This window comes from Poecilia mexicana, unplaced genomic scaffold (genome assembly GCF_051168715.1).
Source record: "Poecilia mexicana isolate PSO_F unplaced genomic scaffold, ASM5116871v1 scaffold_18, whole genome shotgun sequence".
In the NCBI taxonomy this organism is placed as follows: Eukaryota; Metazoa; Chordata; class Actinopteri; order Cyprinodontiformes; family Poeciliidae; genus Poecilia; species Poecilia mexicana.
The window spans coordinates 25127533-25147508 of record NW_028263387.1 but is presented as its reverse complement, the minus strand read 5'-3'; the positions used below and the strand labels follow the sequence as shown (position 1 = coordinate 25147508).

The 19976-nt window shown below is 38.5% G+C and overlaps 1 protein-coding gene and 1 pseudogene across 1 annotated transcript; both read right to left on the bottom strand.

Annotated features, from left to right (window-relative positions):
- Positions 1-4053: 4053 nt before the first annotated feature.
- LOC106907880 (tripartite motif-containing protein 16-like) lies at positions 4054-11540 on the bottom strand. Its single transcript, XM_088015856.1, has 3 exons — positions 11333-11540; positions 6537-6582; positions 4054-6329 (listed from the first exon to the last, which is right to left on the bottom strand). Exon 3 carries the CDS (start codon positions 6051-6053, stop codon positions 4401-4403), a length of 1653 nt encoding a protein of 550 aa, XP_087871982.1. The 5' UTR covers positions 6054-6329; positions 6537-6582; positions 11333-11540; the 3' UTR covers positions 4054-4400.
- A 253-nt stretch (positions 11541-11793) lies between these two features.
- On the bottom strand, positions 11794-14545 carry LOC148154324 (tripartite motif-containing protein 16-like; annotated as a pseudogene).
- Positions 14546-19976: the final 5431 nt, after the last annotated feature.

The window sequence follows — 19976 nt, the reverse complement described above, 5'->3', positions numbered from 1 at the left end:
AAAACTTGAAATAACAGGAAATATTACAAGATTGAAGAGTTTTTCAAGCAACAGTGGGAAGCAAGCAGGAGTACCCCTTTTCTCTTTCCGTGACTCCTGAACTTTACAGGGCGCTGAATATTGTCTGTCAGGTCGTTGAAGGGGAAGAAGGAGTAAATGTGCTGTTGGAACTAGACTCTGTTGTTTACAGCTTTGACTGGTTATACTGTATGCTTTGTCCCAGAAAAATTTATTGTTTCTGTCTGCAATTATTCAAGTCGTTCAGATATTCAGTTCAGAAATTGCTCAGGAAACAATGATATGACAACAAAGTTTAGTATGTTAGTCAATAATACAATATCTAGAAATAACAACAACAAAACCCTGTTTTACAAAAAAAACTGCTTTCTTCATGTGTTGAATGAGCTCCAGATCAATAACCTTTAATCTGGTTTCTCTGTCTTACACTGCCATCTGGTGTTCATTTGCAGGTACTAAGAAAACTTTACAAAAGAGTCTGCTCATTTATATTATAGTAAAAAAGATCAGTAAAATTCATCTTTACTAAATCCAGACATTTAACAGTAAAGTTTTTTCTTTTCTTTTTTTAGCATAAATTAGTAATTGCTTTCTTAATGTGATCCGTATTACACTATATAAAATTCTGAAACAATATAAAACCTTTCTATGCTAGATTTTTTTTTTTAAATACTGGATTAAATGTTAGATTAAAGATAACTGTTAAAGTATTAGGTCGTAATACGGTGGCCACCGTATGGTAAAGTGTGAATGACTACAACAAAACAAAAATCTAATTTCACAAAAATCGGATTTGGGTCACTTCAGGCAGCAGTGTGAACGGAGCGTCCTGAGTTTGTGTTCTATGGCGGGGGTGTCAAACGTACGACTCCCGGGCCGGAACGGAACCGGCTAAATGCATTATCATGAAAAAATATATGCCTCGTTTAATCTGCAGTTCCTATACTGTCCACGGGGAGGCGCTGTGTTTTATTCAGAGCAGACAACATGATGCCACACTGCATCGGAACCAACAGCAGATGGCAGCACTGAGCTTCAGGTGCTGTAAACAAGTTTGATTCTATGCTTTACCAGCTTTTTATTGTGGCTTTGGCAACCTCATATTTCTCGGGCATGCTTACATACATGTCATGTCTGTAAGTTTTTCTATATACATTTTATGCATCAACCAATGTACTTATGTCAAAAGTCTGTTTAAAACAGCTGACACTTAAGATTTTCAATGTGTGAAGCCAGTTAATTTGTTCAAATTGCTTCACAGACGTAAAATTGATTTAAAATTATTTCTTAATTGTTATCAGTTTGGTGTATTTTATGATGCAGGACAATGTTTTTAAGTTCCAAAAATTGTGAATAAATATTTTTGCAACATTGTACTATCACTGAGATCAGTTCTTGTGCCTAATGCACTTAAATAAATGTTTAACTGAGTAAAAGTATTGTTAAAATTGCAGACACTTTTCTTAAAAACTCTGAGGTTGTTCGTAATATATTCTGTAAAAGTGAAATTCGTTTAATATAAAAAACAACAACAAGTCCACTTTTATTGGTTCTATTTAATCTTGCAATGAGTTTACTTGTGTGGCCCCCTGCAGATCAGATTAAGCTGTATGTGGCCCCTAAACCAAAATGAGTTTCTTTAGTTCCCTTCCACTGAGCCAGTTGTGTGGAATGAAGATTGTTCGTTGTTTCGTGGCTGGTATGGAGAATTTCTCACAAGATGTCGCTGTTTGCTGCTGTTCTCCAACAGAGACGTCTGAGGATTTGTTTTTACCTGTCTTCTCATCCTCCTAACTCTGGTTCAGCACTAAATATAAATATGAGTTTTCCTTCTCGCCTCTGTGTGTGTCCTAGTTTTATCCCAGAGGATGAAACAGCTAAAGTTTACAGAATAAAAATGTTGTAATACCATTAAAGATAGACTTAAAAATCAAAGGACAAAAGAAAAAAAGTTTCACTTACATTTATTTTAAAATTGTTGTTTGTAGTAAGAAATGTCACAAAGGTGGTTATCAATGAATAAATGTTAACAAATGATAGTTACAATGCAGAATACATGTACTGAAACTTAAAGTTGTTGTTTTATTACTTTTCAGTTGGAAATTCTTGTTTTGCAATAAAATGAGGTTATTTTCACACATTTTACACATCTAACCCTAATGATAGATCTCTTAAGTATCTGAAAGCAGAGAGCTCTGTAGTTTCACTTCTGTAAGTCTGAATCCATTTAGATCAGTCGTCTGAAAGTCGTTCTCTCTTACTAAGGATGTTGATGCAAAGGTTACATGTTAGGCTCACAAACAGTTACTTATGATCATCTGCAGCACCATATATGAACATAACTTGGCAATTAGGAATGTTTTATGATAAATCATTTTGCATTCAACGTTCCCTATATGAGGCCTTTTACTTCCTAATTTGATGTATTTGTTCTGTTACAAAAGCAGACATTCCAACTATTGTATAATATTTAAATCAAATTTTTCATTTTTAACAAAAACAAACAAACACTGCAAACAAATCCAGCAAACAGACTCATAACAATAATTTATTAGTGCTGCTAGATGCTGCTTCTATTTCAGGTGTCAGTTGTATTTATGGTCTTTGCATCACTATGTCCTCATCACTGGCCACTGACTGAGACCATGGACTCACCTGACTGATGTCTCTGTTTTCACATAATGGTTGGATCCCATATCCTCACCTAGGAAAGAAGTGGGGAAATGTCTCTCTCTCTCTCCACCCCTCTCTCTCTCTCTCTCTCCCTCTTTCTCTCTCTCTCTCTCTCTCTCTCTTTCTCCCTCTCTCCCTCTTTCTCTCTCTCTCTCTCTCTCTCTCTCTCTCTCTCTCTCTCTGTCTCTCTCTCTCTATCAAACCGGTCCAACCTGTTGGTGCTTTGACAGGCAAAAAATAACTTGCTGTTCTGCAAATACTTTCACTTTAGTCAGAACAAACTGACTGATGCAGCATGGATACGTCTTATTTATGTTTCTGAAAGTGTTAGGTCTTAAAAGCCCTGAGTTTAGTAACATTATAAATGTGTGACAGTGAACCTCACCTACTGTAATAAAGCCTGAAACGTCTTCAGTTAATGTTCACAGGTGTGTTTAAACACTTATATTGTGTTTGTTTTTCCAGTGAGCCCAAGTTAGACTGACCTACTTTACCTTTGGTCCTACTTCCTCGCCCCAGGGCTCGTTCACAGGTACATTACACCTGAAGACAAAGTAATTTAAGATCTGATTAAAATGGTTTTACTCAAATCACCTGATGTGACTTAAAAACAGGAACATTTGACATAAAATTCCCTAAAAAACACATTTAATACAAACAAAAACATAATTCAAACCACATTTAACCATTGGGGAGAAGTAAATCAGATAATTAGATACAATTTACAAAAATGACGTGCAATTGAGTTATTGCAGAGAAGTGCATTGCCTTGCAAGATTTGATATATATTTGCATATAGCAGTAAAAGTTATTTTTAATGGTAATCTGTGATCACTGTCCTGTGACAGAAGAAGCTAAATAAAATAAAATATTTGTTTTTTCGTTTTATTTTACTGTATTTGATTAGTTAAATTCAGAAAGGTCACTTTAGGACACAGCTATTCTTATACACTGTATGGTTGAATAGATTCTGTGTCACAGTGAAAAAATCCAAAATCTTTGTTTTTTTCTGCCAACAAGTGATTAAAGCCCATTTCCTGCCCATTGAAATGCAATTTCTGTCTGTAATTACTCTCACAGGGATTATATCATATAGACAAGGTTGATGAATATATAAAACATTTTTATTTTGTTGCATAAATTCCCTTTTGTGTTTTCATTTATAGGAATTACATGCACAGGAATGTAAACATCATCAGTGTCAACAGAGGTGTTATTGCTACTGTTTCTATGTTAAACTCTGATATGAGGAAGTTTTTCAGTATTTAACACACGACTTTTATTACTGATATGATAATAAAATATAATGAAACAAAACTAAAAAAATAAGATCATTGTCCAAAAACAAACTGAGATACAATCTGAGTCACAAGACAAATTTATTGACACATATAGATTTATAATCTGATCTTCTCATCTGTACAGTTATTTGAACAACAACTTTTGGTCTGACAAAGCAATAAATCTAAATGAAATGAGATTAGGTGAATAAAAATCCTCTTTAGCAGCGATAGCTTTGTGGCTGAACAGAAACAGGAAGGGGCAGCACCCAAACAAACTCCAACATCAACAAAACAAACAAGACATCAAAGTAGCTCCATGAAGACAGCTGATCTCTGGACAGTGAAGAAATGAAAACAATGATTTAGACTGAAACAACTGAAACAAAAATACACATTTTAACCAACTGGACCTCAGACCACTGCTGACTATCTCAGCTTAATGAACTCCACAGAGTCCTTACTAAAGAGAGGCCTAATCCCAGCATACACAGGCTGAGTGAATCTGGTCTGGACTCTGTGGATCAGAGTCATGGTTTCAGAGACGCTGTAGAAAGACAGAATACCTGCTCTGTGGTCCAGGTACACTCCTATTCTGGAGGAAACTGGACCCGATACTGCAGTTTTAACTTTGTTGTGATGAAATATGTAGCCGTCTGCAGTACAATTTAATGACCAAGATTTGTCATTGAATCCAAATGGTTCTGCCTTGTTGATGTTCTGGTATGAAACTGCTACTCCAACTCCAGCTCCTCCTCTCATCGCCACCTCCCAGTAACAACGTTCAGTCAGACTCTCTTTGCTCAGGACCTGATTATAAACACTGAATCTGTCCGGATGATCAGGATAAGACTGTTGTTGGTCAGTTGATGTTACTTTTCTGTTTCCCTCAGATAATAACAGCTTATTGTGAGCTGTGGTAGGATCCAGAGTGATTTCTTGAGAATATTTTAAGAATCCATCTCTGGTCTTTGGTTCTGGTTCTGACAGAAGAACATCAACTTCAGTTATTACCTGTTCGATGTTTGTCCATGAGTCTCTCAGGACGTCCTGTAGTTTGTCTCTGAGCTCTGTCACAGCTGCTGTCACGTCCTCAAAGTGTCTCAGAGGACGGATGTTGATGCTGGATGAGTGTGTCGACTCCCTGAGTGCTGGCAGTGAGGGGTAGTTGAGGAGAAACTGGGTGTGATCCTCTGTGTGTGAGAGCTGCTCCAGCTCAGCGTCTTTCCTCTTCAGCTCAGTGATCTCCTGCTCCAGCTTCTCCTGAACATCTTTGACTCGACTCACTTCAGTTTCCTGCTGGGATCTGATCTGCTGCTTCACCTCAGACCTTCTTTCCTGGAGGAGACGGATCAGCTCAGTGAAGATCTTCTCACTGTCCTCCACTGTTTTATCAGCAGAGACATTGATGGCCTCCACCTCCTGTTGAAGCAGCTTCACATCTTTCTCTTGGTCCTGGATTCTCTGCTGGATTTGTTGTTGACACTTCTGGAGCTCCTTCTGTCTCTCAGCTCTTTCTGCTGCAGCTGGGACTGTTTCATGGCCTTTATGTTCATCCATAGTGCAGAGATAACAGATACACTGCTGATCGGGACGACAGAAAATCTCCAATATCCTATCATGACGAGAGCATTTGCTCTCCTGGAGGTTCTTGGAGGGATTCACCAGCTTGTGCTTTTTTAATGGTGGAGCATCATAGTGAGGCTGGAGGTGATTCTCACAAAAAGAAGCTGAACAAGTTAAACAGGACTTGACAGCTTTCATCTTCCTCCCGGTGCAGACATCACAGGCCACATCTTCAGGTCCAGCATAGCAGTGATTAGCTAGAGCAACTCCCATCTTCTTCAGATATTTAATCAACTCTTCTATCATGGTGTTTCTACTTAACCCAGGTCTCTGTTCAAACGTCTCTCTGCACTGGGGACAGATATGGGTTCCACCCTGATCTTCTCCTTCCCAGAAGTCTTTAATACAGTTCCTACAGTAACTGTGTCCACAGGGAATAGTCACTGGATCCTTCAGTAGATCCGAACAGATGGAACAAAACAACTTATCTCGGTCTGGTTGATCGCTCTCCGCCATTTCAGCTCAGTAACAACGACTGTGTTTGTTTGTCTTCTGCAGAGCAGCAACACCTCTGAGCTCTGATCTACACACCTTTCGTTTCTGCAGGGAATGAGGCTTCGCAGCTGTTGCACTCAGCAATAAACCTCTAGATCTGAAGAGGAGGGAACAAGATGTGTTGACAGGATCCAGCGTAGGAGGAGTTATGCAGGAAAAGGTTTGAGGCCATTGTCCTGGCGTGACTAAGCCTGCTTGTTTTCCCAGGTTTTGGTGTAGAGTTACAGGTGGTTGAAACTGAAAGCAGACAATGGTTGACTGTAAAATGTTGAACACAAAAGGGAGGCTGAACTTTGTAGCTATGTGGTTGTTTGGGAATTCAGACTGCTGCTGATACACTGTTTGATTTCATTCACAAACATAAAAATAAGAATAATTAGACTCATGAATAAAAGGTTTAGCCAATAATATCATATGTCTGCTAAATAAAAAATGTGTGCTCACCTGCAGTTGTGGTTTTTGTCATCAGCCTGTGGTTTTGGTTGCATATCTGAAAGAAGTAGACAATAGGGTTATGGTCAGAAAGCACAGTCACTGGAGTTGATGAAGAGCCAACATGCACCTCAAAATGCTGCAAGGCAAAGAGCATCACAAGACTTCATTCCTGTCAAGTCTCCAGTTTTGGCCGAGAAACTGTAGGTTTTTACCCCCCTTTCCCGCCGTGTTCCTGTATTAGTATCTTCCCATAAATGTCCCATATTATGGTCTCCCAGCTCTAACTGTAAAATCAGATGGCGGCATTTCTCGTATTCTCAAATCCAAAACTTGACAGGTATTAGCGTTTCTTTCTCAATGGTGGAATAGTTCATCTGCTGAGTTTTAAACTTAGCAGAACAATAACTCTCAGGACGGCACACTCCATCCTCACCGTCTTGGAATAGCACTGCACCAGCACCTTTATCACAGGCATCCACTCTGGAAGGCCTATGGATCAGGAGCAGCTCTGCAGCCCTGCAGACAAGAGATTTAGCTGCATTGAAAGCCTGTTCACACTCACTGGTCCACACAAAGGACCTGCAGGGCTACACAAAGTGGTAATGGGAGAATCCTCTACAACAGTAGTGACCAGCTAGTCGTAGAAAACATTTCAAGCATTGTGTCCACCTTAGTCTCCACTGGACAGATCTGTCCAAGCCATGACAATATGCTGAAGAAAGTGGTCAGGGATCCCTGTTTAATTCTGTTTAATGACTTTATAATCAGCAATAATCATGTTTAATATGTTTAAACATGATTATTGCTTAAATAATCATGACTAAAGTTGCAGAAATACCATGCAACTTTAGTCAAAGTTGATTAGAGTTTAATGGAGGTTGAAACTTATAGAGGTGAGATGTATCACAAGTAGACATTAAAGGAAAAAGATGAACTGAAAGAACAAGGGTGGTCAACCTGAGCACGATGCGCACAAACCCAGGCAAAGGAGGAACCGAGGAAAGGAGAGTGCCGATCGGGAAACACATGGTTGGTCCAAAGAAGGAACTGAGATGGGAACGTGACCTTTAAGCAATCTCACATCAAGACTCCCCAAGCAGAGCAGAGGACTCCATCTAAAGCAAGTTAATTACAGCTAATCAAAGATGTATCTAACTTCTGGTTTCCGTTTGCAGGGCTGTGATCAACGAGGCTATGGGTGTCAGGAGGAGCTGATAAAGTCGACTGCAGAGAAGAGGAACTTGAGGCTTTCCTTCCAAGCAGTCAACTCACTTACAGCTGGATGCACAAAGAGGCCTTGTATCAAGGTGAGGAGGATCCAAGAGCTGCAGGAAAACAGAGGGCTGCTTCGAGCATCAGGAAATCACTCCAAGAATTCCCAAAGACTGCGGTTCTAAATTGGGCCAACAGCTGAGATGTGGGTCCCAACATTCAAGGTTAAGGCAAGAACTCCTCAGTCCAGCGAGGGTGGCTGTCAGCAACTGGACAAAAAGAGGGGTCGCCGACCATCGCCCCTGAAGATTTCTGCCTGCCCCAGTCTGTCTGCTCCATGTGCCACACCTGCTGGCTCTGTATTGGCCTGATGATGGTGAATGCAGCTGAACCAACACTGTTGATACAGTCTTCCATGTGAGGCAGAGGAAGCAAGTCGGGTACCAAAACAGCATTTGCCTTAGGGAAGTCAGTGCAAAGTCGCTGGATACCATCAGGCTCAGCAGTTGGCAAACGGAGGACTCCATGGACTGCGACTGGTTTTTCCAGTCCGTTCTCCAACAGATAACCAACGTCTTATTTTGTCTGGTCCGGTTTGTCTAGGGAGCAATGATAAGATGTTTCACTGAATCTGCAGTATCCACATCAATGTCACTTTCAATCATGCAAATTCTGGATGGAATGTCACCAAACGGAGATGAGAAACCTGGAAGCACAGCACATAAACATCTAGAGATTTCTGAAACTCAGGTCAAATACAGCTTGATGCTAAGATGAGACAAATGATCTTATCTCAAGATGTCCACCTTTATGACCTTCAGTGTTTCTGGAATGTGGACTAACTGAACTGGATTTATTATTTATTACAACTGCAAAAAAAAGAAAGCATCTTTTACTTTGTTTTGTGAAGGATATATATTACTTTTAATATATCCCAAGAGGCCAAAGCAGCATTTAGGATATTACTGAAGGAAAATTAAAATCATGTCATAAAGTTAAGAAAACCTGGGGACGTTTGAAGTTTGGATTCATGAAGTGGGCCAAGATTTTATTCTGAGTCATGAGAAATTGTTAATTATTTATTCAAGTTAAAGCTTCAGAACAAAACATAGAATCCAGTCAAATAAAACCAACATTTATTTGAATGAACAAAAAAAAAAGCAAAATGTTGAACAAAATAAAACGGCAAAAGAAGTTGGTACCAGTCATTTACAAATGACACAACAATAAGCTGTTCATAACAACAATGATGACTAAAAAAAACAACTGAAACAAAAATACATATATTAATCAACTGGACCCAGGGGTGGAAATTAAAAATGTTCTCTACCAGCCACTGTGGCTGATGGAGAACATTTTTTACCGATTACTCAGACATTTCACCAGCCACAGTTTTTTTCTTTTGATTACAAACTCCACCAGTACAAGCAAATTATATAAAATATATGATTTATTCTTAACTCTATGAAAACCGATTTACTGACAAATGTTTACCGTACACATGTACTTATACATAATTATTTAACATAAAGCATAGATACCTTAACAGAGGTGTAGTGCAATAAGTTCATTTTAAGTTTAACATTAAACTTCAACTACACAACCCAAACATTCTCTCAGTCATTTCCTATGTTGAACATTTCCACATTTTGGCTTGTATTGCAGATTTCTGCTCAGGTCCCTCTTGAAAATGAGATTTAGATCTCAACAGGGTTTACCTGGTTAAATAAAAGAAAAAAAATTATCCCACATAATATTTATTGGAAATATGTCTTGTCATTTGTAATAATTTTTAAGTGGTATCAATCGCTGTTTTCTAGTTGTTCTATTTGTTTTTCCTTACTTATTACATAACATCAAACCCCGAAAATGATTTAATTTTCCTCTGCAGTACCGAGAGGTGGCCACTAGATGTCCCTGTTCATCTGAGTCACAGGACTCAAAGCTGTGACTCTTGGATCAAACGCCATAAACTCCTTCTGACATAAAAACTCATCTCAGTTTTCTGCTGTCAGCCAGGATGGAGATGTTGTGTGGAGTCTGTTTTGGCTGATGACATCATTGATAATCTGCTAAGTTCTAGTTGGTTCTGCATCCCCAGAACCAAACATGGAGAAGCTTCACCACAAAACTTCAAATTGCAAAACAGCTGCAGCACTGAGTTCCTTTAAATCAAGACGAAAACTCACCTGTTCAGAGCTGCCTTTGATTGAATGGAACATTGATCAGCATAGATGATGTGTATTGATGATTTTGATGATGGCATTTGATAAAATTTAATATTTGGTTATTTTTAAACTTGGTTACTGTTGATGTTTTTTTATGATGCAAAGCTCTTAATGTCCTGTAGCTAAAATGTAGAAAACAAATAAACTGGAACTTTAAATTCCCTTACTTCCCAAAAACCTCACACACTAGTTCCCTTTTCTATTTCCTGCCTCATTGTTTGCTCTGTCACATGATAAAACATAATCCACGTTGCAACACTTTTTTACATATTATTCTTATGAAATCAGGTCAGATCAGATGATCTGACACCAAAACAGTTTATATTCTCTTCAAAACACAAGTCATGAACCATAAATTATCCATCTAATGTGTTTGATTTGACGACTTAGTTATAATCATAATAAGCTTCTTGATTTAAACAATTTTTCTCAATTGCTTTGGCCTATTTAAAGGAAGGATCCACTCAGCGGAGAGCAGAAGACTCATCTTCTAAATCTATCAACTCTTGTTGGCTTGACATATTGTGCTCACACTTTTGCACAATAATTAACACAGATGTCATTCAACTAGTCCAACCTCCATTGTTCTAACAATGTTAACCAAACAGAAATCACCAGCTCCTGATTATTAAAAGCTAATTCCAGTATAAATCCATTGAAGCACTTATTTCACTCAACTTCCCACAAATCTTCCCTTACCAGTCAGTCTGCAGCCTTCATATTTATTAAGCACTAAACTTGTGATTGTCACAAAGCATAAATTTCCTTATCATGGTGATTGATGTACATTTGAACCAACGCTGTGATCCTGTTGAGGAGGGAGAAAACATGACTCTTTGTTGTTTCTACAAAGAAAACTATCATGATGAATCCATATCAGATTCTAGAAAGATGATATTTTCATGGGACAGACATCCAGAGAAGGTTTTCTACAAATGTCAACATCCTTCTGAAGGAGAACCACGACAGGCTGGTCGGCAGCTAAAGGTGACGATCTGATCCATATCTGATTCAGGCTGTAGCAACCAGTAAATCAAAACTTGGCTTTAAACTTCAAACATACAACCTCCAACCTCTGTGGGATTCCCCCATTGAATAATAAATATAACATGTATATTTATGTTATAAATATACAAATAGGCCTAATTAATATTTAGGTATATGTTAATTAGGCCCAAATAAAATAATGTCAATAATTATTTAAATGTTACAGCTTGTAGATGCAGTTAGTCAGCGTGGGGCGCAGCGCTGCTTAATGCCTTATCACTGTCACAATTATCACATTAGCAGCAGAACAGCCCCAGATGAGGCACACAGTGGCATGCTGTGTATTGTAATGGTGTTTTAAAAACAATAAAAACTCACCTCAGTAAACAGAATAATATTCCTGTAAACATGAATGCCTCCGGTCATATAAGTCCTGGCGTTGTTTTCTTTCCTCAGGTATCTTCATGGTGGACGTTGTCATCTTTGAAGTATCTTTTTTTTCTTTCTAATAGTCCATTACCATTATGTGTTGAGTGATGTGTTGGTATGTTTATGAACCCTGTTTACTTCAAACTTGCAACATCATGGATGAAAAAAAACAAAAATCAAAGAGTGTGGATAGCCAATAAAACCCGGTATGTTAATCAGCTGTTGGTGTCCTCCCCAGTCCCAGGAACGGTTCAGGTGAACTCTGTAAACAACCTGAACTAAAACAAAGTTGACCTTTTCAAAGCCTCTGGAGCTGCTATTTGAAGCATGGAGCATTTTTTGACATGCATAGACTCAGTTCTCTTTGTTTTGGTTACAACACATACACTTATTTGTATTCAGCAAACCAATTTGAGTCACATGATTTCTTTATTCACACAGTTTGATCCAGAATCAGATCTTTGTGAAATCCTGATTCATGATGATAACATTTCCCATCAGTTCATCATGGATTTGAACAACATTTGGTCTGGCAAAGCAATACATCTAAATGATTTTAGTTTTGGTGAACAAAACTCCTCTTGAGCAGTGGTAGCCTCCTGAACAGAAACAGGAAACAAAGCAAACAAGATTACAAATGGCTCCAGTAAGACAGCTGATCTCTGAGCAGTGAAGAAATTACAACAATGAACTCGAAGCTTATTGAGACAGGTCTGTATGTGTCAATCCCAATATTGAAAAAAATCTAGATTTGGTATCAGCCCAACCCATGAAGGCAGATCTACTCATCCAAATGATATGCTTTGTGCCATGTGTTATTTATTGTAAATTATATTTAGAATTCCTAATTGCACTTTCTGAATAATTTGAATGAATGTTTGCTGCCGTTTATTTGAAAATGCTTGACCAACGTAGTGAACCTATTGATTTAGTCAGTTTCAGTTTCTTTATTATTGATTTTACATCGGCTGTTTTAATCTGAGTCACAATACGACTTTAATCCCAGTTTAATCCAGAATCAGATCTTTGTCCAATAAAATAACTGATATCCTGATTGATGATGATAATTACAGTTTCCAGGATTTGAACAACAACAGCATTTAGTCTGACAAAGCAATAAATCTAAATGATATTAGTTTAGGTGAATAAAAATATTCACAGGAGGGAGCAGCACCGAACAAACTCCTTCATCAACTAAGCAACAAACTAGATAACAAAGTAACTAAATAAATACAGCTGATCTATGAGACGTGACGAAATGACAATAATGATGGAAACTTAAACAATTGAAACTAAAATACACATTTTAACCAACTGGACCTCAGATCACTGCTGACTATCTCGGTTTAATGAACTCCACAGAGTCCTGACCACAGACTAGTCTAACTCCAACATACAGAGGCTGAGTGAATCTCGTCTGGACTCTGTGGAGGAGAGTCATGGTACCGGAGACGCTGTAGAAAGACAGAATACCTGCTCTGTGGTCCAGGAACACTCCTATTCTGGAGGAGACTGGACCTGGTACTGGGGTTTTAACATTGTTGTGATAAAGTGTACAATTCGGTGTGGTACAATTCAGTACCCAAGATTTGTCACTGAATCCAAATGGTTCTGCCTTGTTGATGTTGAGATATGAAACGGCTACTCCAACTCCTTCTCCTTTCATCTCCACCTCCCAGTAACAACGTCCAGTCAGACTCTGGAAGCTCAGAACCTGTTTATGAACAGAGAATCTGTCTGCATGATCAGGATAAAACTGCTGCTGTCTTACACATTTAGCTTTTCTGTTCTCCTCAGATAATAAAAGCTTCCTGTGTGCTGTGTTTGGATCCAGACTGAGTTCTTGGAAATATTGTAGGAATTCACGCCTGGTCTTTGGTTCTGGTTCTGACAGTAGAACATCCACCTCAGTTATTGCCACTGAGATGTTTGTCCATGAGTCTCTCAGGACGTCCTGTAGTTTGTCTCTGAGCTCTGACACAGCTGCTGTCACGTCCTCAAAGTGTCTCAGAGGACGGATGTTGATGCTGGATGAGTGTGTCGACTCCCTGAGTGCTGGCAGTGAGGGGTAGTTGAGGAGAAACTGGGTGTGATCCTCTGTGTGTGAGAGCTGCTCCAGCTCAGCGTCTTTCCTCTTCAGCTCAGTGATCTCCTGCTCCAGCTTCTCCTGAACATCTTTGACTCGACTCACTTCAGTTTCCTGCTGGGATCTGATCTGCTGCTTCACCTCAGAGCTTCTTTCCTGGAGGAGACGGATCAGCTCAGTGAAGATCTTCTCACTGTCCTCCACTGCTTTATCAGCAGAGACATTGATGGCCTCCACCTCCTGTTGAAGCAGCTTCACATCTTCCTCTTGGTCCTGGATTCTCTGATGGATTTGTTGTTGACACTTCTGGAGCTCCTTCTTCTTCTCAGTCGTTTCTGCTTCTGCAGACTGTTTCATGGCCTTTATGTTCATCCATAGTGCAGAGATAACAGATACACTGTTGATCAGTACGACAGAAGACCTTCATCACCTCATCGTGACGAGAGCAGATGTTCAGCTGGAGTGTCTTAGAAGGATTCACCAGCTTGTGCCTTTTTAATGGTGGAGCATTATAGTGAGGTTGTAGGTGATCATCACAGTAAGAAGCTGAACAGGTTAAACAGGTCTTGAAAGCTTTTATTTTCCTCCCAGTGCAGACATCACAGGCCACATCTTCAGGTCCAGCATAGCAGTGATCAGCAGGAGCAGCTTGGAGTCCAGTCTTCTTCAGACATTTAATACACTCTTCCATCATCATGTTTTTGCTTGACTTGGGTCTCTGCTCAAACGTCTCTCTGCACTGAGGGCAGCTGTGGTCTGATCTTCTTCATCCCAGCGGTCTTCAATGCAGTTCATACAGTAGTTGTGTCCACAGGGAATAGTCACCGGATCCTTCAGTTCCTCCAAACAGATGGAACAAAAGAATTTACCTTGGTCTAGTTGAAATCCTTCCTCCGCCATCTTAGCTCTTAGTATTGACGACTGTGTGGTTTCCTCTTCTGCAGAGGAGCAGATGCTCTGACCTCCGATCTAAACATCATGTGTTGCTGCTGTGAGCGAAGCCTGGCAGCTGCTAGACTCAGCAGTAAACATGTAGATCTGAAGAGAAGGGAACAGAGATGTGTGTTGACAGGATGTAGTGTAGGCAGAGTTTTCAAATGTTGGTTTCCATGAAGACCTTTGAAGTTTGTCTTGTTTGAGATGCCAGCTCAAACATTTGTGAGCTGGGTCTCTGCAGAAACCTCTTACAAAAGCTTACAACAAGATATTCAGTTTATCATGCTTAATTACAACCCATTTAAACAAATTATGGATTCCAATTTTATTGAAAAATATGTGTTGTAAAACATGTTGATATGTGCACTCTTGTTGAAATAAATCTACATTGATTGTGAAGTAACTCTTACCTGCACTAAACTAAACTGCAAATATTTTTTTGAAAATGCATTGAATTACAAGGCTTTAAAACAGTGTGCTGTTGTAGATTTAACATGTAAGATTATTACTACATGATTTTAATAATGATATGTTAGCATCTAAAGTGGACTGGTCTGAGGTTTGAAACTACACGGCTGCTGTTGCATCAACTGGAAGACAAAGATGCTTGGAAAAACCTATTGAGTAAATTTCAAGTTAAACACTAAATGTCTCCCTCAAAGTGTCTCAGAGGACGGATGTTGATCACTGTCCTCCACTGCTGAGACATTGATGGCCTCCACCTCCTGTTGAAGTAGCTTCACATCTTCCTCTTGGTCCTGGATTCTCTGATGGATTTGTTGTCGACTCACCTGGAGCTCCTTCTGAGACCAAAACACCAGACTGAAGACTTTAGTCATCCAGTTTTTGTTAGAAAGAAGCAAAAGAGAAAAAAACAATAAATTATGCAAATGTTTTAATTTACCATGTGATTAATTGCTTTATTGCTTATGGGGACAGGCCTATATGTATCAATCCAGATATTGAATGGGTATCAGTCCAATTCCTAAAGGCAGATCTATTCAGCTTATTTCTATGCTTTGTGCTCTGAGCTACGTCATGCTTTATTATTTATTTTACACTATATTTAAAAATCCATATTTGAACTTTGTGAATCATTTGAATCAAGGTTTATTTTTATATGCTTGACCAACATAGTCTACCTGTTGTTTCTGACTTTACATTGGCTGTTATACTCACTAATTGCACTGACTGAACTGAATGCTCTTACGTTGAGAGCATTATTCCCGCTGTTGTGTCGTCTTAAATACGTTTTGCAGCATGTTTTAATCCTTTTATTGCCTTTTTGTATATATTAGAACCAGTCTGGTTGCGGATGAATCTCCAGCCTAACCTCCCCCTCCTGATCCCTCCATGGATTCTTCGAAGATTCAAGCTCCAAAAATGAGTATGTAAGTGTTAATATCTGTGAAACTCCACATTTCTGTAATGGAGGCTTGTTGTTAGAGTTGTAGTAAAAATGTATTCCTTCGCTGGTCTGTTATGTACTGTAATATCTGGCAATCTACCTGTTAAAATAAAATGTACTCTATCATATTACATGAACTGCATGCATTGATAAAGGCTTTACTTTCTCCACCTTGTACTTTGAACAGTTTCATGCATATTGTATTGAAGAAAAATGTATTAAGCATACTGCATTTTGTATTGCACTGCTGATGTCAGACCATTTAAAAAGCAATATGTGAATAAAAGCGACATGTGAAACATGCACATTATTCAACATTGTAATATGTTTTGTAATTATGGTGCATATTTTTAAATAAATGAATTTGAGAAAATCACTGCCTCTTTATTAAATGTTTATTTTCCAAAGAATTTTTAAAAGTTCAAACAATAAAATACCTATTTAATATTAATTACAAATAACTCTTATGAAGTTAAAAAAAATACTCTGTGAGAGTTAATAAGATCTAACACTGAATTAGTGTTAGTAAGTGTTAAATGATTAACTCCAGCAGATTTGATATTTGACACTTTATTAGAGTTAAGGTACCAACTCTCCAAAAAGAGTTAAATTAACACTTTTTGGTCTGGACCCATATAGACACTTTAAAAGTGTTGAAATCAAATCTGACAGTGTTAATCTGGGCCTCCTGGATTTGCTGTGCAGAGACCTCTGGAGGAGCAGGTAATCGAGGTTTAAAAGGGGCATATAGAACAATATTTTACAACACCTTACAACAACATATTCAGTTTACCAGGCTTATTAACAACCAATATAAATCAGGAATCCAATATGGAATCACGTCCTACTGTACCATTGTCTGCAGGTGGGGACAATGGAAAGCAAAGCCTGTGTTTTACCTCATGGGGTTTAGTCTAAACCGTTTAGAAGTTGCTCTTTTTTAGAAAACTTCAACCAAAAATGTGATTGTTATCCACACCCCCGAGTTTATTATCATTTGATTTGAGATAATGTAATTTTTTTTAGCTCCTACGCTCAAGTTTTTGTGTTTTATTTGTGGTTCAGCCATGTCACCTATTGATGAAAATGACTTGCAATTAGCAGGGTCATTAAATGATGTTGCTGCTTCATATCATTTTTGAGATTTGCATTCTTGTCCAGTGCAGGTCATTCTCTAAGCTGCATCTGTTTTGCTGTTTTTCTTGTTTTCTAAAGAAATATCTAGCAGGGAAAATCTAGTTGTATTACTATGCTTATAGTATATATGTTTAGTTTTCCCTTCAGTTTTGGATAACTTGCTGTTTTATGGAAAACTCTGTTCATTTGTTGTTTACGAACAGAAATAACCAGCAACCACCTCTCCTTTGTTCTTTTAACTTCAGTTGTCTCTTTAGCAGCAGCTCCATCATCAGCTGCCCATCAACATTGACATTGAACCCATCAGGAAAAACATCAACTGCATTTCCTTTGCATTCTCCAGGATGACAGTGATATAGTATGATGTGAGACCATGTTAGATTTTACATTAATATGGGTTGTTGTGTTTTAAGATCCTGTTCAACGTGCCCCTTCTTAACTTTGAGCCCCGACCCCTCCAGAGGTCTCTGCACGGCCCTGTTGGTACACAATGCACTGTTAAGAAACAAAACCAGACATAAAAACATTCAGGACAATTTTTCCAGAGGGAAAAATGTTGGTGCTCTAGCCCCACCTAGTGTCTTATCAGTGAACATTCCTGCATGTGTTAAAAGGTATTTTCCAGTCACATAGTGTCATTTTGTACCACAATCAAGTACTGCTAACTTGGTATAGAAATTAGTTATTTATAAAACATAACCTAAAATAAAGTTGACTTCCCAATTTAACTTCTGGAAATTGAGCTACTGTCTCTTTAAGACGCTCCTCCTCTTTCTGTATTATCAGTATTTAGATCGATGAGTTTCTCTGAATCTTCCTTCCTTCATGATGGACTTTATATTTTCTTTCTTCTGTCTGTCAGTTTAAAATAATCCTGCAGTTGCAGAAGAGCAGATGATGTTTAATCAAAAGGAAATTTCTCTTTTCTTGACACCTGACGCATCCCTGTTTATTTTGTTTTCCTCTGCAGTACCGAGAGGCGGCCACTAGATGTCCCTGTTCATCTGTGTCACAGGATCAAAGCTGTGACTCATCATGTCCCCTAAACTCCCCCTGACACATCAACTCATCTCTGCTGTCTACTGTCAGCCATGATGGAGATGTTGGAGGATTTTATATTTGGCTTTAAACATTAAACACTAAATGCTTCAATATGAGAGAGATGATAAAAAGAAAGGCTTTTCTGTCTTTTAATCTCAAAAGTAGACATGATGTTTTCAGCAATGAGCACTGAGGAGGGTTTGATAAGAAACAACCAATGAATGTGGAAAAGCCTGTCAGCCTCAGTGTTCGCTATGGTAGAGGATCAGTGATGCTGTGGGCCTGTCTGTCTCCTGGAGGATCAGGGAGGTTAGGTTGAATGGCTTTGCTGTGCAACAGGGATGCAACAATGTTTGGCTTAATCAAATATCAATAATTAAGATTAAGTTATTAATAAAAGTGGAGTTAAAAAAGCTGGACAAGATCAGGAAAAATTAGCCAAACATTTTCAGTCTCTTGTGAATAATCTAATGCACATGTGTCAAACTCAAGGCCCGCGGGCCACATGTGGCCCGCCATATCATTTTATGTGGCCCGCCCAGCATTTTATAGGCTGATAATTAACTTAAAATAGGTTTTGAGCACGAATTGACTACAAACTACATCTCCCACAATGCATTCCGATTGTTACCAGCCAACATTACGGCTTCTCGTCACTAGAGAGCAGCAGAGTCACCTCAAGATGCTTATTGATTTTCCCAGCGAATAAAACTGAGACATCGGCAGGTCGCACTAGACTTTTTTTGTTATCCGTTATCTTGACCGACAACATAAAAAAAAAAAAAAAATCGGTCAGGTACTATTTTTATCCTTGAAATTACAATCATATTAACATCGGCTATTTAGTCGTATTTTATGCGGTTTAGTGAATATTCACCGTGAATCCAGATCCCATCACAGATTAAGCAGATAAATGTATCTAAATTTTTCTCCGTAGTGACAAAAACCACTGACTGGCCCCAATAACTTATAATAAATTAAGCGACTCCACTTAAATTAACATCACTTCACACGCTGGGGTCTGAACGCACTTCCTCCTGGTTCCCATGAGTTGGATCTGTCTGATCCAAACAGATCAACTGAACTCTGTGAGTGTTTTACCCTGTGCGGTCCGGATTATTTATTTATTTATTTGCTTGGTTTCGCTTCTCCGAAACGGACAGATGTTATGTCTGCAGCTCCTCCAGAGCAACGCTCTCCTGGGTAACGTGAACCCAGAAGGCTCCATTTGTTAAATCCGCTGGATGAGTTACTTCCAGCGGTTTCTGAGCCGCGTCCACAGTGGTTGATCAGCGGACTGCGCATGTTACAGTCTGATTAACTTTTGCATCGTCATTTATTTCCTCAAGATAAACTGCCGGCTCCTCAAATGGATTAACACAACGTTGCATTCTCTTTAGTTTTCTCTGATCTGTAATGGAGACTTGAATTCAACCAAAGGTTTGTAATGCGCTTCCTAACCATTTTAAGACTCTGTCTTTGCTAATGACATCTTCAATAAATTTTTTGATCCCAGGCTTACTTTATGGACTGAACAGACACCATTATACATTTTGAACTGTAAATTTTATTTTAGGAACCATTTTTATTTGTAAGTATTGATTTTATTTTTGAACCATTTTTAAGTTTTCATTTTATTTTTGAAATTGTATTTATTGTGAAATGTTGATTTTATTTTTGGAACCTTATTTATTGTAAAGTGTTGTTTTTATTTTTGAACCATTTTTAAGTATTGATTTTATTTTTGAAATTGTATTTATTGTGAAATGGTGATTTTATTTTTGAAACCTTATTTATTGTAAAGTGTTGATTTTATTTTTGAACCCTTATTTATTTTGAAGTGTTGATTTTATTTTTGAACCCTTATTTATGTTTGAAGTGTTGATTGTGTGACCTTACACATGAATTGCCCCATACGGGGTTTGAACCGACGACCTCAGCATTACCGGCACGGTGCTCTAACCTGCTGAGCTAACTCACCTACC

What these genes read in the sequence shown, in the direction of transcription:
- LOC106907880 (XM_088015856.1), bottom strand. Translation starts at nt 6,053, where the DNA reads ATGGCGGAGAGCGATCAACCAGACCGAGATAAGTTGTTTTGTTCCATC.